Source organism: Diabrotica undecimpunctata, chromosome 2 (genome assembly GCF_040954645.1).
Source record: "Diabrotica undecimpunctata isolate CICGRU chromosome 2, icDiaUnde3, whole genome shotgun sequence".
Lineage (NCBI taxonomy): Eukaryota > Metazoa > Arthropoda > Insecta > Coleoptera > Chrysomelidae > Diabrotica > Diabrotica undecimpunctata.
The window spans coordinates 82,235,554-82,262,721 of NC_092804.1; the positions used below are offsets into that span (position 1 = coordinate 82,235,554).

Consider the following 27,168-nt stretch of genomic DNA (forward strand, 5'->3'; position numbering starts at 1 on the left):
TGGTGTCTTCACCTAAGATTTTTATTGGTCTTCCTGATTTTCTCTTGCATGGACTTAACTGGCCTGATATCTTTCTTTCTCGCAATAATTTAAAAATCGTGGACTGTCCAATTCCAGTCATTCGGGCACATCGCTCAACACTTTCTTGCACAGACAAACTAGGGTGATCGTGTTTTATGCAATCATAATATACATTTAAAATTATAACTTTTTCACTAACAGATAGCGGAGAATTTTTTACACCTCTTTTCTTTGGAGTAAATGTCGCCATTTTATAACTTTTTTACTATTTCTATATCACAATATTACTGTACGTTTAATTGGTGTAGTAACAATTACTAACTCGAATGTCGAATGTCGAATGATAATGATAAAATAAAAGAGGGATTATAATGAAAGTGTAAGTAAAACCTCATTACGCGTTATTAGTCTTCATGTTGATTTATTTTAGTTCTTAGTAATATTAGGAGGTGCGTCATACCCTTATCAGTTTCTTCTAATGCTTTTATTCGTTCAGTAAGGAAGTGAATTTGTTTTTATAAATAAAAATGTAATTAGCTTTAATGACCATATAATGGAATACGAGTTTGAAGAATAAGTTAATCGAAAAATTAAATAAAATTGGTTATCACAAAATATCCAAAATATGATATTTTGAGGTACATCAATTTTTGACGACGAAGTTGACATCCGTCCATTTGCCTACGCCCATGACGACACCGAAATTCAGGCAAATTTTATGACACTTCATGATTTATTACTCTACACTCATTTGAAACCAATTATAGCTTATTACAATTAGCTCAGTGCATTAATATTAGCTTTTAATGTACTTAAATGTTATTCAGATTATTAGCTTTATATAATAAAATTTTGTTTTTATTTCAGGAACATGCCAGGAAAGCGATCATACAAGCTCAAGCCAGTTATTGGTGCCTACAGTTCTGCTCGTAATCCTGTCTTTAGTGTCAGTGGTAGTTATGAGATGATGAAAAAAGACAATTCTGCATACCTTATCTGAATACTAAGTGTTTTTGCACCTTTCGAACAAAAAAAAAACGGCTAGACACTAGTTAGTGGATATTTTTGTAATTTTTTTCAGAAACGGTAGTAAGTCTTTAAGGCCAGCCAGTAGATGGATTAAAAAACTAAAGAAGGGATCAATTTATGTGTTTTTTCTATGTAACAACTAGCAAAACCAAACGTTCAAGACCGTATACTGTTTCTAAAATATTAATTAAATGATCGTTTCTTTATTTTTGACTGTCAATGACTGGCCTTGCGGTAGAAATATTGCGACTGCAAACGAAAATACGAGTTTTTGAAGTTGCTCTATGTTGTTGAGAGGTTAGGTATTGTTTTAGATAAAATAAAAGGGCCTAAAATGTAATAAAATCGGAAGTAATATTTCTACGGTTTATAAATTGTAGTCAATTTGTTTATTTGGTTTTTGATTGCAGGGTGTACAAGTTAGGTTAGTCTCGTTAATACGCAACAAAAATGTTGCAAACACAAAAAATGAGTAAAGTCCCCTAATATCGGGTAATTTTTTAACGCTGTCTCAAAGGTTTATGGTTTGGTTACAAAAGTCATTTAATTAAGATAACCATTCTTTATTATTTGTAGAGAGAATTTTAACCTAATGTTAAACAAAAAAAAATTAGGTTTACATAACATAATTTCCTGTTATTTAGGAAAATAATAAAAAATGCACCAATTCTAAATTTACAAAAGGTTGCTTAATATTCAGGTAGTACAAGAGAGTAGATAGTATTTTTATTGTTGTTTAAACATTGACCTTTTACCAAGTACTTAATAGTAAAACATAAAAACCCGATTATCTCTCTAAACACAGTTCACAAATGAAACTAACTTTATATAGCGGTAATGGATTTTAACAATGGCTATGAGTCATGCCGATGCAGTACACAAGTTCACCTGATATTTATAAGGTCGTAGCTCTTGTCAAAATCCATTACCTATACCAATGTACACTCTTCGTGACACCAACGCTGAGATTTTAAGCATTATTTAGCATGCTTATGGTATCCATGTCGTCGTAGGTGTCGATTAGTTTCATTTCGGATACGTCATTCTCCCAGATACTTGAAGACATTATCTATCTTACTTCTTTGCATTTTAATATTTTTTATTTTCGTTCTTTTTTTTTCCCTTTAACCCTTTTCACTGTCTTGAGGTACTATAAGAATGGGTGTGTTATTCGGGGACGTTGTTTTCTTTCCAATTTTGAAATCTAAGTTTCCATATTTCCATGTTGTTCTGTTTCATTTAAAGAGTTTATTACAAATTCGTGGTCTCGAACAATAGTTGGTTGAAATGAAAATATTCCGCACTTACTAAAATCGTTTACAGCTGCTTCACAGGCTGTATTGTCACTACCCTTCCTGGATTTGCTTTAAGTCATATTTCAATTTCAATAGCGTGATAGGGGTTTAACTTATGTGTCGAATTGAGACATAAGCAAATAATGTCGATAAAGTTTTCTCAAAATAAATAACGTCAATTATGATAATATATATCATATAATGTACATTTTATATATTTTCTTTAAATAACGTCAATATTTTTTGAACGACAGTAATGACCACCCAGTATTAAAACAACTTGTTCAGGTTCCTTGGGTTTTACATATTTTTTAAAATGTTTTAACCAGGCTGTAGAAATTTCTTGTTGAATTCATCCTAATAGGTGGCATGCAGAAACGGAGACAGGAGACTGCATTTAGAAGTTCAAGAGTCATGTTTTTAAGTGGGAAGATTAACATGGGTGGTAAGAAACTACCAACAGCGTTCATATAGGTCACTACTTTCAGAGCACACATTTATAAAACAGTTAATGTAGCAACCTGCTTTTTATAACTTTTGCATGTTTAGGTGTAACCAAAATGATTCATCTCAGTTTCGTCCAATTAATAGCAATTTTAGGCAAAACAATTTAAGTAAGTTAATAAAAGATTGAATATATTCTTTTGTAAAACCCTTTAACTAAAATTCCCTGTGGTTTTCGGAAAGATAATTGCGGATACGTTAGTATAAATAATTCAAGCCATTTCTTTCCTGCTTAAGCACTTGTCATAGAAAATGAATGTTTAAGTATATGGCTAAGCGTATGGCTAAGTGGAATGTTATTCTCTTCGTACTGATGCACGAACCCCAAAAAACTAAAGCCTTTTGAAGAATATTAAAGCTGGTTTTCTACTAAGTTTAACATTTATTAGGCTTTCAATCGAGTTGTTATGTATCTCTCAGTGATCAGTGTACTTTTAGGAATTTTTAAAAATTTCGGAGCTTGTTCTGGAAACGGCAGTGTTCTTATTTATTTATTTTTACTTACTTCTTTCTTTGCTTTGGTAGAATCTTGAAAAAAATACCTCGAAATAATTGACAAAACACAACATGTCTCCTAATAGCGGATACCCGATATTTAACAGCTATTTATACCCGATATTCTGATTTATAACCTAAAAAAGCATAAAATGATATTTATAAAAATAAGATACCTTTATTCATTTAAAAATGATTACACGTTATGCCTACTTAAAACCGCCAACACACCTCTCGACAACACTACCTAACTGTCGTGACCGACAACTTTGGGCTCGACGCCGACGATTGGTGTGTGTGTAGGCTTGTTGATCGACAAAAATAGTTGTACTCGACCGATTTGGTTGTACAACTGCGACATCCCGACAGCCGACTTCCGCACACCCAACCTGCCGAGTCGGGACATGACAACTATTTTTGTCGGCCAACAAGCCTACACACACCCCAACCGTCGGGCCCAACGTTGTCGGACTAAACGTTGTCGATTACTACAGTTGTGTGGTCTTCTCCGGAAGTGTAGGCCGTCTAACTAGAATTTGTATGTACATAGCGATAAAATAAATTATACTTACTTTTTATCAAAAATTGGTATAAATTCTAAACTCTCTATATTTCGGCAAGGGCAAAAATAAAAATAGCAATATGTTGCAAGAAGTATCCGCCAGGTGTCCCTGTCAAGTTTACAGGTTAAATATAATGGTTTTTTTTTATAGGATAACTACTACGCAAAGTGGCAGCAATCATTTTATTAATAGGTGTCTACCTGATAATAGGTAACTTGCCTCTTTATTTGTTATTATAGCTTTTGTTATACGCTTGAATTGTATATATTTTTAGATATACTTTATGCTTATAATTGAGAAAAATTGCTGTATTACTGTTAAAGTGAATTTGATTTATTGCATTTACGTATTATCATGTTGCTAACTGTAAATAGGAGTAATTGATAGGGTGCTATTCTTATAATATTAGCGTTACAGACCGGTATTGCGAAATTTTAAAAGAATTATAACCGGTGATTTTTTTACAAAATTCTGCCGAAAGAAGACACTCTTTTAGTATGTCATATGACAATATATGCGTTTAAAATACTTTTCGATATATTTGAAGTATTATTCAAATACAATTGCTAATTTGGGACTAACCTACACTTTAAACAAACATTTCAAAAAATTATACGATTTAAATTCTAATCGCTTAATAATGGAACAGAAAATCAATTTGATAAAGGACTTCCTGTTCTGATTATGTAATATGATATTTTCATAATTTGAAATATTTTTCTATCCTTTTATGACTATTGTCTTGTTATTATTATTGTCTCGTTAAAATCTGTATTGTTTATTTTTGAAGCACGAATCTTCGGTTACGTATATTTTAGTTTTTAAACAGAAAATAAACTGAAAAACTATTTTGTTACCACTATTAAACTGAAATATACCGGAATCATTAATAAACTAGATATTTTATAATTTTTTGAAAATGTTCTGTGCCTGTAATAAAAAAATGCTGCAGTTATTTAAAATGAGGACATGGCTGTTTTGTGATTACTTGTTGGAATATTTTAATATTTATTTTTTACTTAAAAGTGCATATATTTAGTGTAAATTATCTTTAGTAGACAGACAAGGCATGTTTTTAGCCACATTGAAAAAATGTACAATAAATATTTTAAAATAAGGGAACTTTGCAGTACAACGAAATATTTTGATTTAAACGGAAACCTCTTGCCAATGTGAAAATGTGGTTAAAAGCATTTTAAACTTTTGTTTTATTCTGGCATTTAGAACTCACAGGGTGGTATTATGACTACAGGTTAATAATAGTGCGATCGTTTATGTGTAAATAGGATTATAAAGGTTAGTAGTTATATAAAATATTAAAGTACCTACTTGTACTAATGTGATGTAATTGATTTAAAGAAAATTCTTCAAAGGTAATTATATGGGATGAATTGTCATTATCTTTTTATATAAACGACCAGAGAGCATTGTACTTATCAGGGGCACTAATATTACAAATATTACACGCTATATTACTATAACAATGCTATTAAATTTTTCTTGGTCCTGCCAGATATTGTCTAGACAATGATGTCTCTAGTAAATTACTTTTATACTCAGGTGTTAAAGACTCTATTGTTTTTCTCGAATTACTATCATTAACAGGAAAAAATCTTATAAATTTTGATTAGCTACATATTAAGTAAATATTATACACAGTATACACATTATAGTGGTCCAATACTTCCAATTGTTCATCTTTAGAAATTTTCAAACCTCCAGTAACGACTACTGAGTATAATGCTTAACTAGGTCTCTATACAGAGGTATGCATTAGCCATGTCGATTACAGAAGGCTAGTCTTTGGGGATAGTCGTTTAGTGTGATTTTTCATGGAAGGCTTGTAAACGTTACGGATGAAAATGTAAATCTTGATTAAAAATAAGCTGGCAAATTCCATATGAAATATCTATCTGTTGATATTAATGCCTGATTGATCTTCTTCTTCAGGTGCCATCTCCGCTATGGTGGTTGGCAATCATCATAGCTATTTTAATTTTTGAGGCAGTAGCTCTAAAAAGTTGTTTTGAGCCGCATCCAAACCATTCTCTCAGGTTATTGAGCCATGAAATTCGTCTTCTTCCGATGCTTCTTCTGCCATCTATCTTTCCTTGCATTATGAGTCGCAGGATGTCATACTTCTCGCCCCCTTCACATGTCCGAGATACTGTAGCTTTCTTTCTTTAATTGTAAGTTCAACTTCCTTCTCTTTACCTTTTCTTCTCAGTACTTCATTGTTCGTAACTCTATCTACCCAGGAAACCCTCATAATTCTTCTATAGGTCCACATTTCAAAGGCGTTAAGTCGTCTCATTGTGTCTAGATTGAACGTCCATGATTCCACTCCATAGTATAGTACACTGTATACGTAACATTTTGTTAGGCGTACTTTAAGAGCTAATGTTAAATCTTTGCCACATAGGACCTTTTTTATTTTCATAATATTAGAACGTGCTTTTTCGATTCTGACTTTGATTTCTGCAGTGTAGTCATTATTTTCTGTTATAAGTGTTCCTAGGTAAGTGTACTTTTTTACTCTTTCGATCTGATTGATGTATGTGATTAATCTACAATAACTGTTCTGGTCAGTTCGACGCTTTCTTCAGTTCGAAATTTATGACTGCCCCTGGCTTGGGAGTTACTCTTCCGGTTTCTCTATAAACATGTACACCGCGACGAATAGTTCTGCAAAAGACAAAATTCCTGTTTTTTCCAAATTCGTTTTATTAGGTTGTTTATTCGTTTGAGTAATAGCTGTCCACCTGCCTTGAATATTGCTGCTGTTATACCGTTTTCTTCTGGACTCTTGTTATTCTTCAGCTGCTTTATTATTTCCTCTATCTCCTGATCTGATGGTTGTTTCATCTATCTCCTGCATACTGTTATTTTTTTACTGCATAATAATTGGTATTTTTTACAAAGTAATTTTTTAACTGCATCAATATGATAATTTATTTTTGCTTGAATTTAAAATTTTTTAAACCTGTCATATATTAGTCATATATGAGCGGCCAGTTATAGCAGTCAATCGACGGCCAGTCGTGTTCGGTCTTTAATATGAAGCGAATATAAATATAAAGCGATACGAACGTGGAAGAGACCATAATTATTTACTGTATGTCTCGTAAAAAACGCAAAATAAAGAAAAGGCGAAAATCTCATGGGAGAAGCTAAAATTTTATCTTAATTACGCCAAAAATAATTAAATTCTGAGAGATATTAAGGGTGAGATCGCTCTTAAGTGGAGTATTTAAGAACAGAACCTACGCGTGTTCATGGGAACATACGAATATTCTAACCCAGACACAGTTAATTATAGGAGAGGCTATATTCGAACACGCAGTCAGGGCTATAAAAACTGTCTACGAGAAATTTTAATACAGAACCGTCAACAGATTTAAATTTAAGATAATTGAACTGTTACAAGGTTAACATATTGAAAATCCATCTGAAAGTGTTATTCGATAGATAGAGGGCTGGTGATTCGAGATTCGACTGTATCTATATAACCACCAACGCTAACTTGGACTTGCTACATAATATTAACGTATTGTGTTCAATAGATATTGATTATCTGTTATTAGAGTATGATGTATTTTTTAACCTGACTTTTAGAAAATTTTACTTGTCGGTGTTTCGAGTATTTAAGAACTAACTTTATTTTTTCCATAAAATTGTGCTATGAATAATTGTTCCATTTAAAACAGGGTTCTTTGGTACAATTACATCAATATTTGTTTCGTTGTTTAATATTTATATTGACTAACTTCATCAGCAGCAAAACTATTATAAACCTGATTTCGTATAACCTATTTTTTGTTTTAAATCTTTGCACTATTTTCTATCGTAAGAAAAGCTTTTTGATTACACGAATATACAGGGTGTTTATCTACTTCAATAATATCGAAGATTTCTTAAACTCTGTATATTAAGGTCTAAAATATATAACAAAATAATGTTTATGGTGCTGTATGATCCTGTATTTTCAAAGAAGTGTCAGAAATTTATTCTATATGCGGGATAATTAGGTAAAATTGTATACAATACATGCGCATAGTTACTGAACACTCTGTATATATCTTGTTAGCCCCAATTTTTTTATATAGAAAGATTATTTAGAATTTTTGGGACAAAGATCTAATATGTTTTGAATAATATATATTTAATTTTTTTTTCTTGTTTTATACGTATGCCTTATTTTTAAAGATAAGTATATTTTGCTCTTTTTTGATCTTTTGCGACGTTGAAATGTATTACTTTACTTATATGTAAATAAGTCCAAGAGTTTTTAGCTTTACAGATGATACATTGACAGTTTAACTAAGATATGTGTAAATACTATATAAAAAAACAAAAGATGTAAAACTATATAAACCTGATGATTGACTTTATCTGCTGCAGCAAAGAAAATGAATAAAATAATGAATAAAATAAATGAAATGAATAAAAATGAGTAAAAAATGGTGTATTCCTTTAATCCTTCTGACCAGCTTTTGACTCATCGGTAATTAAAATTAAAAATTTAAAAAATTTTAAATTATCCAAAAAGGATTAAACATTTCAGAACGTTTTCAATCCTTTCAGACCGTCATCAGTGAAAACATCTTTTAATAGTGTTGAAATTAACCACATAACGAGATTAAATGACCCTTATATTACATATATACAAAGTATTAAATTTTAATAACATTCTGACATTAGGTTAAAAGATTTCATTTTTAAGGGAACATACAGATCCTCGCTCGAATAAATCGACGATGTGCAAACGATTGATACCAATCAACAGAGTTGACCCGGATCTTTTAAGAGTCAGATTGAATGTGATCCTAAACCCTCGTCTATCATCTTTCTTAGAAAAATGATTTTAAATTATAATAAATACTTTCCTTTTGTGCACCAACATTTTTTATAATTACCATTACTTAAAATTTTATTCGTATTACTATTTTGCCTTTGTTAATATTTTGTTATTTTAATCCGTTGTATTGTTCCTTTTACCTAACTAAATGTTTGTATTTCGAAGGTACTTCGATCATTAACTATCCAAATTACCCGAAACCTGCCTTAATAATCCGGTTCTCTTAAGTTATCCAGACAGTTGATCTGGATCATCAAAAGGACCCGAATTTTCGGCGACTAATGTTTATTATGAATAAATATTTCTTTTCTGCTAGAAGAAGCAAATTATCTGCTAGCTATTTTTATCTCTAGATCTTTATGTAAACGATCAAAGAATACTTTTTGGGTAGGTACCTAATTATTGCTGAGAACAATATTTATGTATGTGTTATTTCTCACGATGCTACTATATTATTCATGTTATAAAGATTTCTAGAAAGTGGTTTATGTCGGGTTCAATAAACTAATGGTTCTGTCTGTTTTGTGTATTTTATGTTAAAAATTGAATACCGAAAAAAAATACTGACTGACAAATCAATTATTGCTCAAAATTATATGAAATATTAAACTAAAATTATAGATCTTTGTTGCGGAAATTCTGATTTTCTATGCTATCACATACGTATTTTTTGGATTTGAATGTATATAAAAACTGTGATTTTGATAACGTGGAATAAGCAGCTATATTTGGGTAAACTATTCGCATTTTTGTTCTTTTACTCGAGATTAATGCTTAATATATCTAAATATGAACTGTCATTGACCATTGTTACGATATTATAAAAAAATATAAAAATATTTTATACTGTAAAGATAAAGAAGTGTTTTTGTACAATACGGATTGTCAGGAAGAGATATTAATCTTGATAATCTGACTAGTTGAGTTATGTAATGACTTATTTTTGATAATAAAAAATAGAATAAGTAATTTGTGCTAAACAGTCACAATCTTTTATAGCGTTAAAATATATTTCAATATCACTTGCCAACATAATAATTAGTTTTATAAATAACGGAATTATTATTTTTTTAAAATATATAATGTATTTGTTTGTATATTTTAAAGAACTATTCACAATTCTTTTTAAGACAATTATAGTGTCATTGTCTGCAACTACCTTTGGTTTCAATGTATTGAATAATAATTTGTGACTTGAGCTGTGTATATATAATATATATATATATATATATATATATATATATATATATATATATATATATATATTATGTACAATACAGGCAAACTGCTTACTTAAACTTATCGTTTCTAATGTTGTTCTCGCTTTTTGTTTCCAGATACGTTTTCAATAGTCTGAAGTAGGTAAATATCACTTAATTTCCAGTTGGATTTCTTCCATTGTCGATAAATCGTACTTTTTGATCTGCACGGATAAATATATCGTTTTAATTGTTAATCTAAATGTTACTGTAAATTATATTTCAACCACGAGTTTTAAAATTTTGTCTTGGGTACTTTTTACAACTACTCTGTTGGACATGTGGGTAGGATGAAAATTAACTGGATGTGAGCAACTATAATTTTAAAATAGCAAACATCGCGAAAGAGGTGTTACCAGCAGTAGCTAAAACCTCATGACTTGTTTTGTATATATTCTAAATTGCGTGTCAATATTTGCGTGGTGTGAATGATCCAATATGTCTTGAAACTCATTTATTTCTCAATCTTATACAGATATGACATTTTTATTCTACCTATTTTTCTATTTCGAAATCTCAATATGTGCGTATACAAAAATTATATAAAACTTTTTCTTTCGTTTGTTGAATATGTAAAGATTTATCCTTACATTGGAAGTCTGCTCATTGGCATATCTTTGTTTCTGGTGCAATAACTTAAAAATCTTTTCTAGAAATAATATTCATCGGGGTGTCTTAAATTATTTTCCAATTTTTTTTATATACCATTTTCGTTTTTACTTGAATATATCTTAAAGAGTATCATCATTAATCTGGCTTTACAATCCTGCGTGGGTCCTAGTATCCTCAAGAATTTCTCTCCAGTCGTCCATAGCCATGGCCTTCCTCCGCCAAGCACGTATTTCTATATTTCTCATGTCTTCATCGATGTTATCAAGGTTACTCATCTTAAAGCGTAGTATATGTAATAGAAAACAATCAGACACATTTGCTTTTGCTTTATTGTTTTTTGTTTTATTTCTTATAGTACAAATTGCTTAGGCAATTTAGTATAGTTTATTTTTTTTTTTTGAGAAGGTATAGTTATTTCCAAGATTTATATAGCAATCTGTTTCGAGAAATAATAAAAAGCAACTTAAAGCCGAAAATAACTTTTATATATTTTCTACATTATCTTTTATTTTATTAATTTTGTATTATCTAGATGATAGAGAGTAGTATACAGAAATGCTTAATATAAACAGTAAAATATTTTGATTACTTATTTTATTTAAAAATGTACATTTTCACTTTTGACAAGAATTTACACAACATTTAATATCACCACTAATAAAAATTATTCTAGAAAAATGTATGTTCAACTGATTAAACAAAATACTTATTTTATTACAAAATCTAATTTAATTCATTACATGATGGGACTAGATGTACAAGAAGAACTGCTTGTAATATCAATTTTTAAATTTTTTTCTATTGTATACATATAGATGTTGCCTCCCTTATACACTTATAGGATTTATTCTAAATATATCTGAGAAAAAATGTTGTCTCTTAGGAAAAAATACCAAATATTTAGGTAAGCATTTTATACTAAAAGTCAGTATTGTCATTTACAATAGTATAAAAATTTATATATTTGGTACTGATATTGCCAAAAATCTTGTATAAATTGGATAAGGAGCAAGTTAGTCAACATCCCATTTTAAGGCACTATATCAACCACAAGGTAGCTAATTTTGTTTTTAATATTCGGGAATTGACTAATATTCAGAAGGGTATACAGAGAAATAAGAGGAAAGGAAATATTTTAAAAACATTGTAAAGAATGTACATAATTGATAGCGACAGATTAGAAATATAAGAATGTTGAAAAGAAGGAAGATATTTGGAAAGTTTTGCAAAAAATTGAAAATATTTATGGATTTTATCTTTGTTTTGTGTTAATGGACTAAAAAAAATTAATTATGGCGGCAAAACTAATTAAAAAACAAAATTTAACCACATAGGAAATAAAATTGAAATAACTTTGAAATATTTAATTTTTAGTATTTCTGCATTTCTGGTTTTTGATCAATCTTTTTAATATTTTAAAGTGTTTTTAACTATAATATTGCCTGCTATCGTATCATTTTAACTATAATAAATATTTTCAATTTTCTGTACCTTTGTTTTTAGTGTACCTACAGCATATTTTTTTATTGTAATTCGACACGTTTTTTCTTATACACAGCCAATCTTTTTGTGTAAAATAGTGTTTATAAACTATAATCTAGCTACGGTTTTAAATTAAATGCCTTTGTAGATACCTCTCTAGACATATTTAAAAAATGTGTCGAGAAATGGTAATGGCAGAGGAGTTTTAATTCTTTTTGTATATTAATGTATATATGTGTTAAATAAATGTTTTAATTTTTAATATTTTTTTGTAATATATAAATGTAAGACAAAGACTGTGAGCCTATTATTATAAAATGGTTTTATTGATATTGTATATACGGTTAGAAAATGGAAAATTGGAAGCACTTTTCTACTTATATTTGGAAAATCGTAAAAAACTTATAGAGAACATCTCAATCAGGTTAATAAGTAAAACACGTACCTACATCCAAGAGATGAACGCTGGTGGTCTTCCCAGTTTACTCTTTAGATATATCAATTTATGTTTGTATTAGCTTAAACCATATATTTCATTACATATCTAGACTGCCATTACATATTGTAATTGTAATATGTATATTTCTCAAATTTCTTAGAGCCTGAGCTACTACTACTGGTTCTAGCTAATTTTAGTTTTATCATCAAATAAAGAATGCATTTATTTTAAGATAATCACCTATGTTATATATTCTCAGCAAGATCTTGTACAAAAGCTAAGATGTCTGAAGAAACATATCCAAAACAATATTTATATTTATGTGATGGGTTCGACCGTTACTTGATGGAAATTAATTTTGTCTAAATTTTTGTTCTCAATACTTCCACAAAATTTATTATAATTTATTATCATTACAGCTGTTTCGGCAGAGTGCCTTTCTCAAGGATTGGTATGCGTTTACACTTTATAGTCTTCAACTGAATAAGTTGGGGAGGGGAGAACTGTTTGTCTCAAGATTATCATTCAGAATTATACCTATATTTCTAAATTTATTAATTTCCATAGATTTTAATAAAGATAGCTTTAGGCTATATAGTTATTTTGAATGTGAATAATTTGAAATTGTTCATTAAAATAATGATTATGGCCTAGATGCTGAAGTAGAATGTAGAACGTAGAATCTGTTTCTATTATTAAAAGCTCTTTTGTGTTCTGCTATACATTTGTTAAAACTTCTACCAGTTTGACCTATGTAAGTTTTTGGGTAGTCTCCACATTTAAGTTTGTATATACCACTTCTTGTGTGTAAGTTTCAACTGTGTAAGCACACCTACACCACTGTAAGCACACTTACACCACTTTGTAAGCGCTTTTCCTTTTGGCTTTGGTTGTTCTTAATAAATTTGCTTAAGTTGTTTTGTGGGTTCTGAAAGCTGGTGTTACTCCTTTCTTTTTTGTATGTTTGGCTATTTTTTTATATATCTTGCCTGTATATGTAATCGAGCAGACTGTTCTGGGTTTTTTTCCTAATAGTGGAAAGACTAATTTCAGGGCTTTCTTATGTAGTCTTTGTTTTAATATTTTCTTTATTGTTTGTTCGTTGTACCCATTGCTTACTGCTATTTGCTTAATAACATTCAATTTATTTGTTTTATGACATGGAGATTTCTAGTAATCTATGTATCATGCTGCCAATTTATCTTACTTAGGATGGGATGATGAATTGTATATAGTCGTGCCAGTATGGGTAAAGGGTAGGTTTATGAAACACGGAGAACTCATGTTTGTTTTTAAGATTGATAATTTTTAATTCTAGAAAATTTATGTATTGATTGTGTTCTGTTTCTATTGTAAATTCAATATGACTATAGAGTGAATTAATATACGATAATAATTGGTTAACTTGCCTATTAGTTCCTGTAAAGCATACCAGTACGTAGTCCACAATATCTCCACCAATATATAAAATTTCAAAAAACTGAGAATATTTACAAAGAGAAATACACAAAGAAGACGAAATAATAAATACAATAAAAATAAGAAAGTTATAATATCTGGGATACGTAATGAGGGGACAACGATATGAAATGCTAAGATTGTTAATACAGTGAAAGATAAGAGGAGGAAGTAGTATAGTAAGAAGGAGAGTGCTATGGTTGAAACATTTATGGGACCGGTTTAGATGCAGTTCAATAGAACTCTTCGCAGCAGCGGTAGATAGACTAAAGATAGTGATGATATCCAACCTCCGATTGGAAGACGGCACTTAAAGAAGAAGAGGACTACTTTGACTTTAGTAATCGAAAATATACAAATAACAATGCAGGTCTTATAATGGATAATCCTCCCAAGCCCATTGCTATCAGATATTTTTATAGAATTACCTTGAATCAAAAATTTCAAACAGTTTTTATATTGGTGGAGATAATATGTGGACAGTCTATTGATATGTTTTACAGGAACTAACAATTAACTTGACCAATTCTTGTTTTATATTAATTCACTCCATAATCGTGTTAAACTTACAATTGATACAGAACAGAATCAATCCATAAACTTTCTAGATTTAAAAATTATCAGACTTAATGTGACATGACAGACACACATGAGTTCTCCGTATCTTATAAACCTTTCCATATTGACACGACTATGCACAATTTATCATCTCATCCTACACAACAAAAATCGGCAGCCTACCAAAGCATGTTACATTAATTAGAAATTAGCATTAAAAAAAAACAACTTTGAAATAGAATTGAGCATCATTTAAGTAAATAGCAGTAAACAATGGACACAAAGAACAAAGAATAAACAAAATTTTTAAGCAAAAACTTCATACATAAGAAAGCCCTGAATATAGAATTTCGATCACCAGAGGAAAAACCCAATACATTCTGCTAGTTTAAATATAAAGGCAAGATATCAACAAAAATAACCAAACGCATAAAAAACAAAGAAATGACTCCAGCATTCAGAACAAACAACAACTTAAACAAATGTATTAAGAACAACAAGGGCCAAAAGAAAAAACACTTCACAGTGGTGTATACAAACGTAAATGTGGTGACTGCCTGAAAACTTAAATCGGTCAAACTGGTAAAAGTTTTAACAAACGTATAGCAGAACACAAAAGGCCTTTCAATAATAGAAAAACAGATTCTTCATACGCACTTCAGCTTCTAGACCATAATCATTGTTTTAATTACGAATTTCAAATTCTTCACATTCAAAATAAAACTCTTAAGCTATCTTTATTAAAATCTATGGATATTAACAATTTAAAAATTATAAATATAATTCTGAATGGCCAACTTGAGACAAACATTTCTCCCCTCCTCAGCTTATTCAGTTTAAAACTATAAACTATATACGCATACCAAAAATATATCACTTGAGAAACTGTTACTGTCGAAACAGCTGTAATGATAGTAAATTACAATAAGTTTTGTGGAAGTGTTGAAAACAAAAGTTTTCAGTATTTTATTGTTAGATATTTGTATTTTTTTAAATACCTTAAAAAATAGAAACTGTTAAAGGGAGCCCCATCCATTTCATCTACTTAACTCCTTTTAGGGAAGAATTTGAGCCGTGCAGGATTTGGTTTTAGATGTCTATCTTTTTCAGTGTTATTAAATTATTCGTTACCACACGATCTTTGATTCATGTTTTAATATCACCTGTTCAGATAGCAAATTATTGTATATGATTTAGGATTTACTCAATGACTTGTATTAATAACAAATTTTTTAATTTATTTATTGACAGATTATACAGATTGACAGAATTATTAACAGATTGATAAAATAAGATGTTCTTCCAATTATCCAATTTCTTAGCGGTATAAGGAGACATTTTCGAAAAATCTAAGATATTGCACAATTTTTTCGAAAATTTGTCGGCATTGTTTTAAAAAATAATTTACTTACTTGTTTTTATTGCGATGGAGTTTTATTTATACGAATCAGATTATTGTTTTCTTCCATTTGTGTTGCTTCAAGTTTTACCAGTGTACATTTTTTAGGTTTTGGCACTTTTCAAATAATAGTGTGTCCAATTTTGCTTATCATATTATAAGGGTTATAATTATTATATTTTGACTATGAAAAATAAATGAAAACATCTAAAATTTTGTTTTTATTTACCACTTTTCTTTACAGTTATTTTAGTTTTTTATAGAGAGGATCATTTTAATATTTAATCAAAATACATCCTACGTGGAACGAAAAATTCGCCAAACATTCTGTGTAATTGGTCTTATTAGGATCTTATAACGTTATTTCCGCATATTTCCTGCTTCATCAGAGATGCGGGAAAAGCTTTTGCTGAAGTATAAACTTAACATTCTTCGAATAGCTCAAAATAATAAAAACTGATTTTGTTAAATCGTGTTTCGTTGTCGTCACCAAAATAGGTGGCACCTCTTATGTGAAAACGACTTATGCGAAACAAGCGGTGATTTTCGCCGATCGTCTCTGTATGAATCTGTATCTTTCCCGAATCTCAGATGAAGCAGGTAATATGCGTAATAACGTTATAGGATCCTAATGATACCTATTCGTTGCGGCCTTTTAATTCATCATAGCTATAGCAAAACTTTTGCTGAATTGTAAACTTTACATTATATACAATATATATATATATATATATATATATATATATATATATATATATTTATATATATATATATATATATATATATATATATTTATATATATATATATATATATATATATACATATATATTTATATATATATATATATATATATATATATATATATATATATATATATATATATATATATATATATATATATATATATATATACAAGAACTTCTATCCCATAGGGCTTTTAATTAAACTTATTTTCAATTCTCCTTTTCGTTCTCAATTTTACACCACATTACAACACATCAGTAATAAAATCTAAAAGAACTTATGGTTGCGTACTCTACATTCCAGTTCTGACACCTAAGCTAATGAACATTTTCAAAAATGTTAGTGGCTTAAAAATTACAACTAAGAATGTGAAAACGGTATCGAAGTTATACACAAAAACAAAAGATCGTTTCACAATACAGGAGTCATCAAATGTTGTTTATTATATACCGTGTACCAATTGTAACAACGTATATATATCGGATCTCCAAATCTCCACAGTAGGGTGATCTCACATCGTAGTGACATAAAACCCAAAAAAAAATAAATGCATGTGCACTTACAGAACATGTATTAACTTTTGAAACATGAGTTTAATTTTGAAGATTCCTGTATTTTGGCAAAAGAACAAAAAAACCATTTAAAACGTGTTGTCTTGGAAGTGTGTTTCATGAAATCTAGTACGTCTTGCATAAATAAAAAGTCTGACTTAGATAAACTGAGCAACATTTTTTGTTATTTACTGGAAAAAACATCAAAAATAAAATAAATATTTACCTCTACATATACACGTCATAATATACCTATATGCATAACACGTTGCGTACCATTAAGACAGGTTTAAAAATTAAAATGTAAAATTACTCATTATGGGTCTCTTGGTTATTGAAAAGAAATACAATATTAAGAACATCTGATTACATTTTAATCATATTGTTTTTTCTTTCTGTTCTCTATGTATCAGAGTTAAAACACACCATCAAAAGATGTCATAAACTAAGTTTTACTATCCTTACCTAAATTTTAGAATGTATTTTGTCCATTATTTTATATTTTATATTTGTGTTACTAATGTTGAGTGTCAAAGCTTTTTATAAATAATCTCAACGCCTATTAAGTTGCACTGACGAATTGTGATATTTTGTAAATATTTACATATTCTTTTTATCTATATTGTGTGTTGAAAAAGGAATAAAACAATTCCGAAAGCTAGACAAAAAGTCAAAAGAGTGTTTCTTTAACATCCCGGCCAAACTTCTGACTGCAGCCCTCATAAACTGTGTTGTTTTATTATATTATATTATATTATATATATATATATATATATATATATATATATATATATATATATATATATATAATATTCTCGAAGAAAATAACACAAATAATACAGGTAAGAAAACTTTAACCTAAAACATTCTTTATACATAATACCTATAAATACCTATACTATGATACGCTTAGATTAGCTTCGAAACACAAATTGACCTATATAAGAGGTACTTAGTTAACAGTATCGTGAAATGAAAATACTGAAAGCCAAGGGTAAACTAATAAACTATAAGCAACATAGAGTATATATAGAATGTGACCTAACATTAAAAGAGATAGAGATACAAAGAAATCTTAGGAAGATAGCAGCAGATGAAAAGACTAATGGGAAAAGGACAAAAATTGGATATGGTTTCATAGTTATTGAAAACATTAAGTGGAAATGGAATCAAAAAACAAGCCAGATAGAAAAGATAACATACAATACAGAACCAACTGGTTCAAAAAACTAGCTGAAGAAAACACAATGACGGACCGAGAAACAAAACAGGCACAGAACAGGGACATGAGCAGATCTAAAGATAATAACACAAACGGAAGTAAAAACAAATTGAAGTACAACTTAAACACAGAAAAGAACAAAATAATTTGGAAAATGGCATCATGGAATGTGAGAGGTATAAATGGGAAGGAAATAGAACTGTGGGAAGAAATTAGAGATAAGAACATTGAAATAGTAGCTATAACAGAGACAAGGAAAAAAGGAAAAGGATCAATAATATTAGAAAACGGAATGTTACTAATATACAGTGGAGTGGAAGAAACGAAGAGAGCTCAGGCAGGAGTAGCGTGCATGATAAAGAAGGAGAGTATCAACAAAATAAAAAATTGGATATATTACAACGAACGTATACTAAGAGTAGACATAGATATGGATACAGAGGAAACCAATACAAACCTAATCATTTGTTATGGACCAGATGAAGACGCAACAAAAAATAAAAAAAATGAATTCTGAAACAAATTACAAGAAGTGATAAATGATTGTACAGAGAAAATTGTGATCACAGGAGACATGAACAGTAGAGTGGGGAAAGAAACAGAAAAATGGAAAAATGTCATCGGACCTTATGGGGAGGACAAACCAAAAACAAAAATGGAAAATTACTACTCGAATTCTGTCTAGACAATAACCTGGTGATTATGAACACACACTTCCAACATAAAAGGATACACAAGATCACAAGAGAAGTCAAATCAAGAGACGAACAATCAATTATAGACTATACTATAGTGCAAAAAACAGAGAAGAACTGGATAAGAGACGTAAGGGTAAAAAGGAGTTATGAAATTGGTACTGACCACTATCTACTAGAAACCACATTCAAAAGCAAAAGAAAAGAAATAAAAAGAAATGAAAACATAAACAGAAAACACAAAGAAATAATAAAAATTTATAAACTAAGGGAAGAAACAACGAGAATAAGATACTCAGAAGGACTAGAGAAAGAGATGGACAATGAACATGAAATAACAGAAACAATAGAAGAAGAATGGGGAAAATTTAAAAATACGATGATAAAAACAGCTAAATCAATATGTGGAACCACAAGAAATAACAACAGAGGGAAACGAACATCTTGGTGGAACGATGAAGTGAAAAGAGAAATAAAAGAAAAGAAGAAATTATGGAAAGAATACATCCAAGACAAAACACAACAAAAATATGAAAATTATAAGAGACAAAGAACAAAAGTTAAGGAGATAGTTAAGAAAGAGTAAAAGAAAAGTTGGGAAAAATTCGGGAAAAAAATGGAAGAAAACAGCACAGAAAACGTAAAATTATTTTACAGAACACTGAAAAACCTAAGAAGCAACAAAGAAACGAAGCTGAAACAAATAATGAACAAGGAAGGAACAATAATAAACGACGATAAGACAATAATGGAAAGATGGAGGGAACATTTTCAGCTGATACTGAATGGAAATCAAGCGAATACAATGGAGAAGGAAAGCCACAACAGGAGAGTATCCATGAGAAACACGGAAAATCCAGAAACTATAGAAAAAGAAGAACTGGAAGAAGCAATAAGAAAGATAAAGATTGGAAAAGCACCAGGAAGCGATGAAGTAGCACCAGAAATGATGAAATATATAGGAGTAAAAGCAAAGGAAAAATTGTTATACATATATAACCTAATATGGAAGAGAAAAGTAATACCCAGAGAATGGACAAATGCAGTAATTATACCTATATACAAGAAAGGAAACACAAGAGACTGTAGGAACTATAGAGGTATTGAGGTAATGGAGAAAGGTACAAATGGGTCTACTGATTAAGTAAGTAAGTATATATATATATATATATATATATATATATATATATATATATATATATATATATATATATATATATGTATATATTTATATATATATGTATATACATAAATACTTATATATATATATATATATATATATATATATATATATATATATATATATATATATATATATATATATATATATATATATATATATATATATACAAGAGCTTCTATCCCATAGGGCTTTTAATTAAACTCATTTTCAATTCTCCTTTTCGTTCTCAATTTTACACCACATTACAACACATCAGTAATAAAATCTAAAAGAACTTATGGTTGCGTACCCTACATTCCAGTTCTGACACCTAAGCTAATGAACATTTTCAAAAATGTTAGTGGCTTAAAAATTACAACTAAGAATGTAAAAACGGTATCGAAGTTATACACAAAAACAAAAGATCGTTTTACAATACAGGAGTCATCAAATGTTGTTTATTATATACCGTGTACCAATTGTAACAACGTATATATATCGGAGAATCATCCCCAAATCTCCACATTAGGGTGATCTCACATCGTAGTGACATAAAACCCCAAAAAAAATAAATGCATGTGCACTTACCGAACACGTATTAACTTTTGAAACATGAGTTTAATTTTGAAGATTCCTGTATTTTGGCAAAAGAAAAAAAACCATTTAAAACGTGTTGTCTTGGAAGTGTGTTTCATGAAATCTAGTACGTCTTGCATAAATAAAAAGTCTGACATAGATAAACTGAGCAACATTTTTTGTTATTTACTGGAAAAAACATCAAAAATAAAATAAATATTTACCTCTACATATACACGTCATAATATACCTATATGCATAACACGTTGCGTACCATTAAGACAGGTTTAAAAATTAAAATGTAAAATTACCCATTATGGGTCTCTTGGTTATTGAAAAGAAATACAGTATTAAGAACATCTGATTACATTTCAATCATATTGTTTTTTCTTTCTGTTCTCTATGTATCAGAGTTAAAACACACCATTAAAAGATGTCATAAACTAAGTTTTACTATCCTTACCTAAATTTTAGAATGTATTTTGTCCATTATTTTATATTTTATATTTGTGTTACTAATGTTGAGTGTCAAAGCTTTTTATAAATAATCTCAACGCCTATTAAGTTGCACTAACGAATTGTGATATTTTGTAAATATTTACATATTCTTTTTATCTATATTGTGTGTTGAAAAAGGAATAAAACAATTCCGAAAGCTAGACAAAAAGTCAAAAGAGTGTTTCTTTAACATCCCGGCCAAACTTCTGACTGCAGCCCTAATAAACTGTGTTGTTTTATTATATTATATTATATACATATCTATATATATATATATATATATATATATATATATATATATATATATATATATATATATATATAAAATATTCTCGGAGAGAATAACACAAATCATACAGGTAAGAAAACTTTAACCTAAAACATTCTTTATACATAATACCTATAAATACCTATACTATGATACGCTTAAGGTCGGTACACATATACGAGCCAAACGGTATGCATACGGTATGCGAACACTATATTCGTTAATGTGTACGGCAGACAAAACCGATTGCGTACTGTTTCATCGTGACTCGTCGAGAACCAAATTGTTGCGGTTTATTCCACGACTTCAAAGGAAGCTCGTCTTTCAGTTTGGACGGCGCTTACTAGACGCAGCGAACATTTTTGTTGTCTCATCAAATCGACATTGTGTGAATGACGTGTTCCTTCCTAGAGAGACGTGAGAAAACAGTAAACTGATTATTGTACATTTTTATATTTTTGTTAAACAAGCAAAAACAGAAACATAAATCAGTACCCAAATTATAAATAAAATGAATCATTTCGCACATGTGTGTTCGTTGTTGGTTTATCGCTTTCCATGGATCGAGATAAGTATGCGATCGGTACGATGTAGAATATTTTTTAAGGATCTGTACGCGTACAATACTTATACCGTTCGGCTCGCATATGTGTACCCACCTTTAGATTAGCTTCGAAACACAAATTGACCTATATAAGAGGTACTTAGTTAACAGTATCGTTGCCTCACATGTTAGATTTAAATTAGTTGACCTAAAATACATCGTAATATTTTTCTTAACGAGGATATTATGTCCACAAAAATATTAAGCATCCAAGCGTCCAATACAGTATTTTTTAAAAGAGTTACTGTACTGTACTGTACTGTACTTATCATTCCATCAAAAGAATTAAAAAAACCAAAACATTTTTTTTTATTCTCATGTTTATTGGTATTAAAACTGCAGACTGACTAGGATAACGACCTGGTACGTAAATACTGTGTTCATTACAATTTCGTTGAAGTCTGTAGTAGTAAATAATTTGCAGCACTCACAAAAATTTACTTTAAAGATGTGTTTACAATTATTATTATAAACAAGACATAAAATGTATTCGTTATTTCAGACATTACAAAGACGGAAGAAGAGATTAATCGTACCTGTAATGAAAACGAAACAAAAAACTCAGTAAATATTTCCGACAGATAACAACAGGTAACTAATATAAGTGCAGATAATTTTGAATCTTAATTTATTGATAGAAATCTCCTTATTGTCCTGCAAATTTGGAAATATTAGAATGTTCATTTTAATGTTGTAGCTGTTAACAATAAAAAAATAAGGCTTTTATGTTTTACTTTTTTAGAATCCCCACCGACAGAACATAATGAATATCTTCTAGACAAAGGAAGAGAAGAAATAAACTAAATAAATAGCAATATGGAAAAAGCTGAAATTGTAACGGAACTACTATTCGCTTCTAGCACCAGCTATGTTGATACAGTCAACTGTATGAAATTTGGATAGCACCTGAAGGATGTGAAGAAGAGGATTTTAACGAATATAATGCAGAAAAGGAGAATATACCAGCAATCGATTTCGAAGGTAAAAATGGGAGCTAAAAAAATTATAATAGGTATAACTCAATTAATTCTGAAATATTTTTAGGTCAATCAAGATTTACTCTGCCTAGCTTCACACAAAATGAAGAACAATTAATGGAAGGAAATAGTAACACTTATAAGGGGGAAACAGAATTTGAAGAAGACACTGACCATAGTACAGCGGACCCCAACTATGACAGCGAGAGCGATTGTTCTGCAGACTCTGATAGAATTAATGAAACGATAAATGCAAAACAATAGGTAGGAAAAGACAAAGACAAATAGAGAATTGGAAAATAAGTAAACAACACAAAAAAGTTATTGCCGGACTAGAACACACATCCAAGACGAAACTTATACCCGAAAAATTAGTAAAACCACCGTGTAGTTTGGTGTGCCGATTAAAATGCAATGAAAAAAAAATTTCTGAGCAAGAAAGAAAACACATAAATGCTGCTTTTTGGAATGCATCCAAAGACATAAACCATAAACGTCAGTTTATATAATCGCATATCCAATTGGTACAAACGTTTAGAAAAAGATGTAGAACTGGTGCAAGAAAGGATTCTAGAGCTCACATAGGACAGTATTATTTTGACAAAAATAATTCCATGGTACGTGTATGCAAAATATTTTTTGTTAACACTCTGCATATTTCACAAACTTTTGTGACCACATCTTTGAAAAAAAAAAACAAACAGGGGCTATAATTGCTGTAGATAAAATGGAGAAGCATGAAAACCTTGTTAAGGTACCTGAAGTTGTGAAACAAGAAGTTTGTGATCATATTATGAAATTCCCTGTTGAACAATCACATTATTCGCGAGAGAGATCGAGCAGTAAATACCTGGGAAGTCACCTTACTATTGCAAAAATGTATAGACTTTATAAAGCACAGCGTGAAGAAAAAATACACATGAAAATATGATTGCCAAAGAATGGTTGTATAGTTACATTTTTAACACAGAGTTCAATCACTCCTTCAAGTCTCCAGATAATGATACTTGCGATCAATGTGACTCATTTTTAGTGAAGTTACGTGAAGAACACAATGATGTTGAAAAGGAATCTCTACAAGCCAAATATAATTAACATTTGGAACAAGCAACAAGAAGATACTCTTTAAAGAAAGAAGATAAAATATCCACAAAACAACAAAATTCTATAACAATTATGATATGCGTCGATTTACAAAAATGCCTCCCAACACCAGTGTTAACCAATGCGCAAAGCTTTTACTCTTTAAAACTTTGGACGTATAATTACACAATTTATGAAGCCACTAATAATGCTACTACTTGTTTGATGTAGGACGAGTCCAAATTAGGACGCTGTGCAAATGAAATGGCATCAGGATTGGTAACATGGGCATTATCACATGTTAAACCTCACCCAAAAGAAATTATTATATGGTCTGATAACTGTCCATCTCAAAATCGAAACATTGTTATAGTTATGGCTTATTTTTATATATTAAAAAAAATTCCAACCTTGAAAACCATTACACATAAATTCTTATTGCGTGGTCATACTCACTTAGAAGTTTATGCTTGCCATTTATTAATAGAACGCGAAAAAAAGAGGAGTGCTGGTTTTCAAATCATGTCACCCTGGGACTGGCAACAATTAGCTAGAATGTGTAGCATAACTAATCCATTTGAGGTGATTAATATGGAGACAAGCGATTTCACAGATTTTAAGCAATTATATAGCAACATCACGTCTCCATTTTTGTCTAGAAAAAAAAAATGTAGATGGCATGGATGTCTCAATATCAAAAATGGTATATTTACAAATAAGGGCAGAAAAGTATGGAATCATCATCATCACGTAGCGCTACAACCCTAGGTGGGTCTTGGCTGACTGTACAACTTTTTTCCAATTTGTTTGGTCTTCCATCAACCTAGGGTCAAATGGATTGTTCATTTTCCGGAGATATGCTTGGATGTTATCTCTCTATGTTTGTGGTATTTTTCGTTCAAAGCGTCTGAGCTTTTCTTCGTTTGCTTTGGTCATGGTCCACGTTTCGCATCCGTATGTTATTACAGATCTGACGATGGATTTATAGATTTTGATCTTTGAACTTCTTGTAAGATTTTTTGATCTTATGAGCTTATCCAGTGCGAATCGACAGCGGTTTGCAGATTGGATTCTGTCTTTTATTTCTTCACTAACATCGTTGTCAGCTGTGATTGCGGTCCCCAGATACTTAAAACGTTGTACTCTTTCGAAATTGGAGGTGCTGACCGTCACATTTTGTCCTATTTGTCTCTTCGTGTCGTTCAATTTATACACATATATTTCGTCTTCTCTTGATTAATCTTCAGCCGTACTTCACTTGTTGCTCCTTCCACCTTATTGAAAATCTCTTTCGTGGATAGGATGGAGTCTCCAACGAGATTTATGTCATCTGCATATGCGAGTAATAGCTTGGGACCTTGAACCGATAGCAATTCTGTTTTTAGTTCGGTCGACCTCATGGCTTTCTCTAATATAAGGTTAAAAAGTAGTGGAGATAACGCATCACCCTGTTTGAGTCCACTGTTGATTTCAAAGCTGCCAGACAGTTTATTATTTACACTTACTTTAGATATTCCACCCTCCATACAGACTTTGGTCATCCTAATGAGTTTCTTTAGTATTGAGAACTCAGCCATGGCATTCCATACTTGGCTTTTTTCTATGCTATCATATGCCTGTCGAAATTCTATGAAAAGATTGTGTATGGGTCTGTTATACTCCCAATGTAGTATATATGGGTATGTTATACTCCCAAAAGTACGGAATACTCTACTATAAAACTAATTTTCAAGAAAATGAGTTTCAGGCAGTCAATTTAATTTTAACTGGAAGGAGAGTCGTAGTTTCTGAGGAAATACAAACTGTAAGGGATGATGATAATCCAATATCCGAAAAAACATACAAGCATCTTCATACATTATTGAAATGCGTCAACCTAGCGTTGAAATTTAGCGTCAACCTAAAGCATAGCAGCATACATGAAGATGATGATAACCACACCCAATAATTTGTGTTCATTTTGTAACTTACATTGAATAACTACAATATTAGTTTCATATTTTCTATAATGTTAAGTCCTTAAACCTGACTTGGTGTTAATACAAAATTGTATTATGTCCAAAACCAAAAAAATTATAAATTTTTGTCAAATTACTATTTGAATTTCTTGCTTTAATTGCTTGAAATTCAGTAGTTGATAAATCATAGATTGCCAAAAAAAAAAAATTTTGTCACATAGGAAGAAAAATACTAGGCCTTAACTTAAAAACTTCACATTGATAACTTTCAAACCACTCTCGTGAAAAATCGATATTTTGGACTTGGTACACTTTTATTCTGGGGTTCAGATATATAAATGCGTAACCTAAAATTAGAAATAAAAAAACAGCTGAAATTGTTACGTTGTGTACCTTGGGTCACCGCTAGGTCGTGTACCTTGGACCGGACCAAGGTATAATCTTATTGCGAATTAACATTATTTTGACTTTTATTTGAATTAATCGGTGTGTCTCTTACCAAAAATACTTTTTATTATTGTTTCGGATAGTCATATTAAAATGCCGCGAAGTAAAGTGGGTATTAAAAGATCATATTTAAATTCCCAGGATTTAACTGCAGTGGCAAATAAAAGCATAAGTGGAGAATTGTCAATTAGAGAAGCAGCAAGTGCTATAACATATCAAAAACCACGCTGATCAGGCACGTAAAATCCTTCATACAGTCGGGGCTCAGAATTTTCTTATGTTGCTGCCAATAATGTAAAACAAGTTTTCAATATAGAAGAGGAAGCTGAGTTAAAATATATCTTCTCACTGCTGCACGCCTCCACTATGGTTTGACGAAATGGAAGTTCGTACTTTAGCATACCAGTATG

General features: G+C 30.2%; 1 protein-coding gene across 2 annotated transcripts in view; it reads left to right on the plus strand.

The window, feature by feature from the left end:
- The window catches only part of LOC140434695 (uncharacterized), a 647,172-nt gene extending 630,987 nt beyond the window's left edge, over window positions 1–16,185 (plus strand). For both annotated transcript variants that reach the window (XM_072523141.1, XM_072523142.1), the window contains exon 11: window positions 889–16,185. In XM_072523141.1, coding sequence (XP_072379242.1) covers window positions 889–989 — 101 coding nt within the window. In that variant the 3' untranslated portion in view covers window positions 990–16,185. The remainder of the gene's footprint in view (window positions 1–888) is intronic.
- Window positions 16,186–27,168: the final 10,983 nt, after the last annotated feature.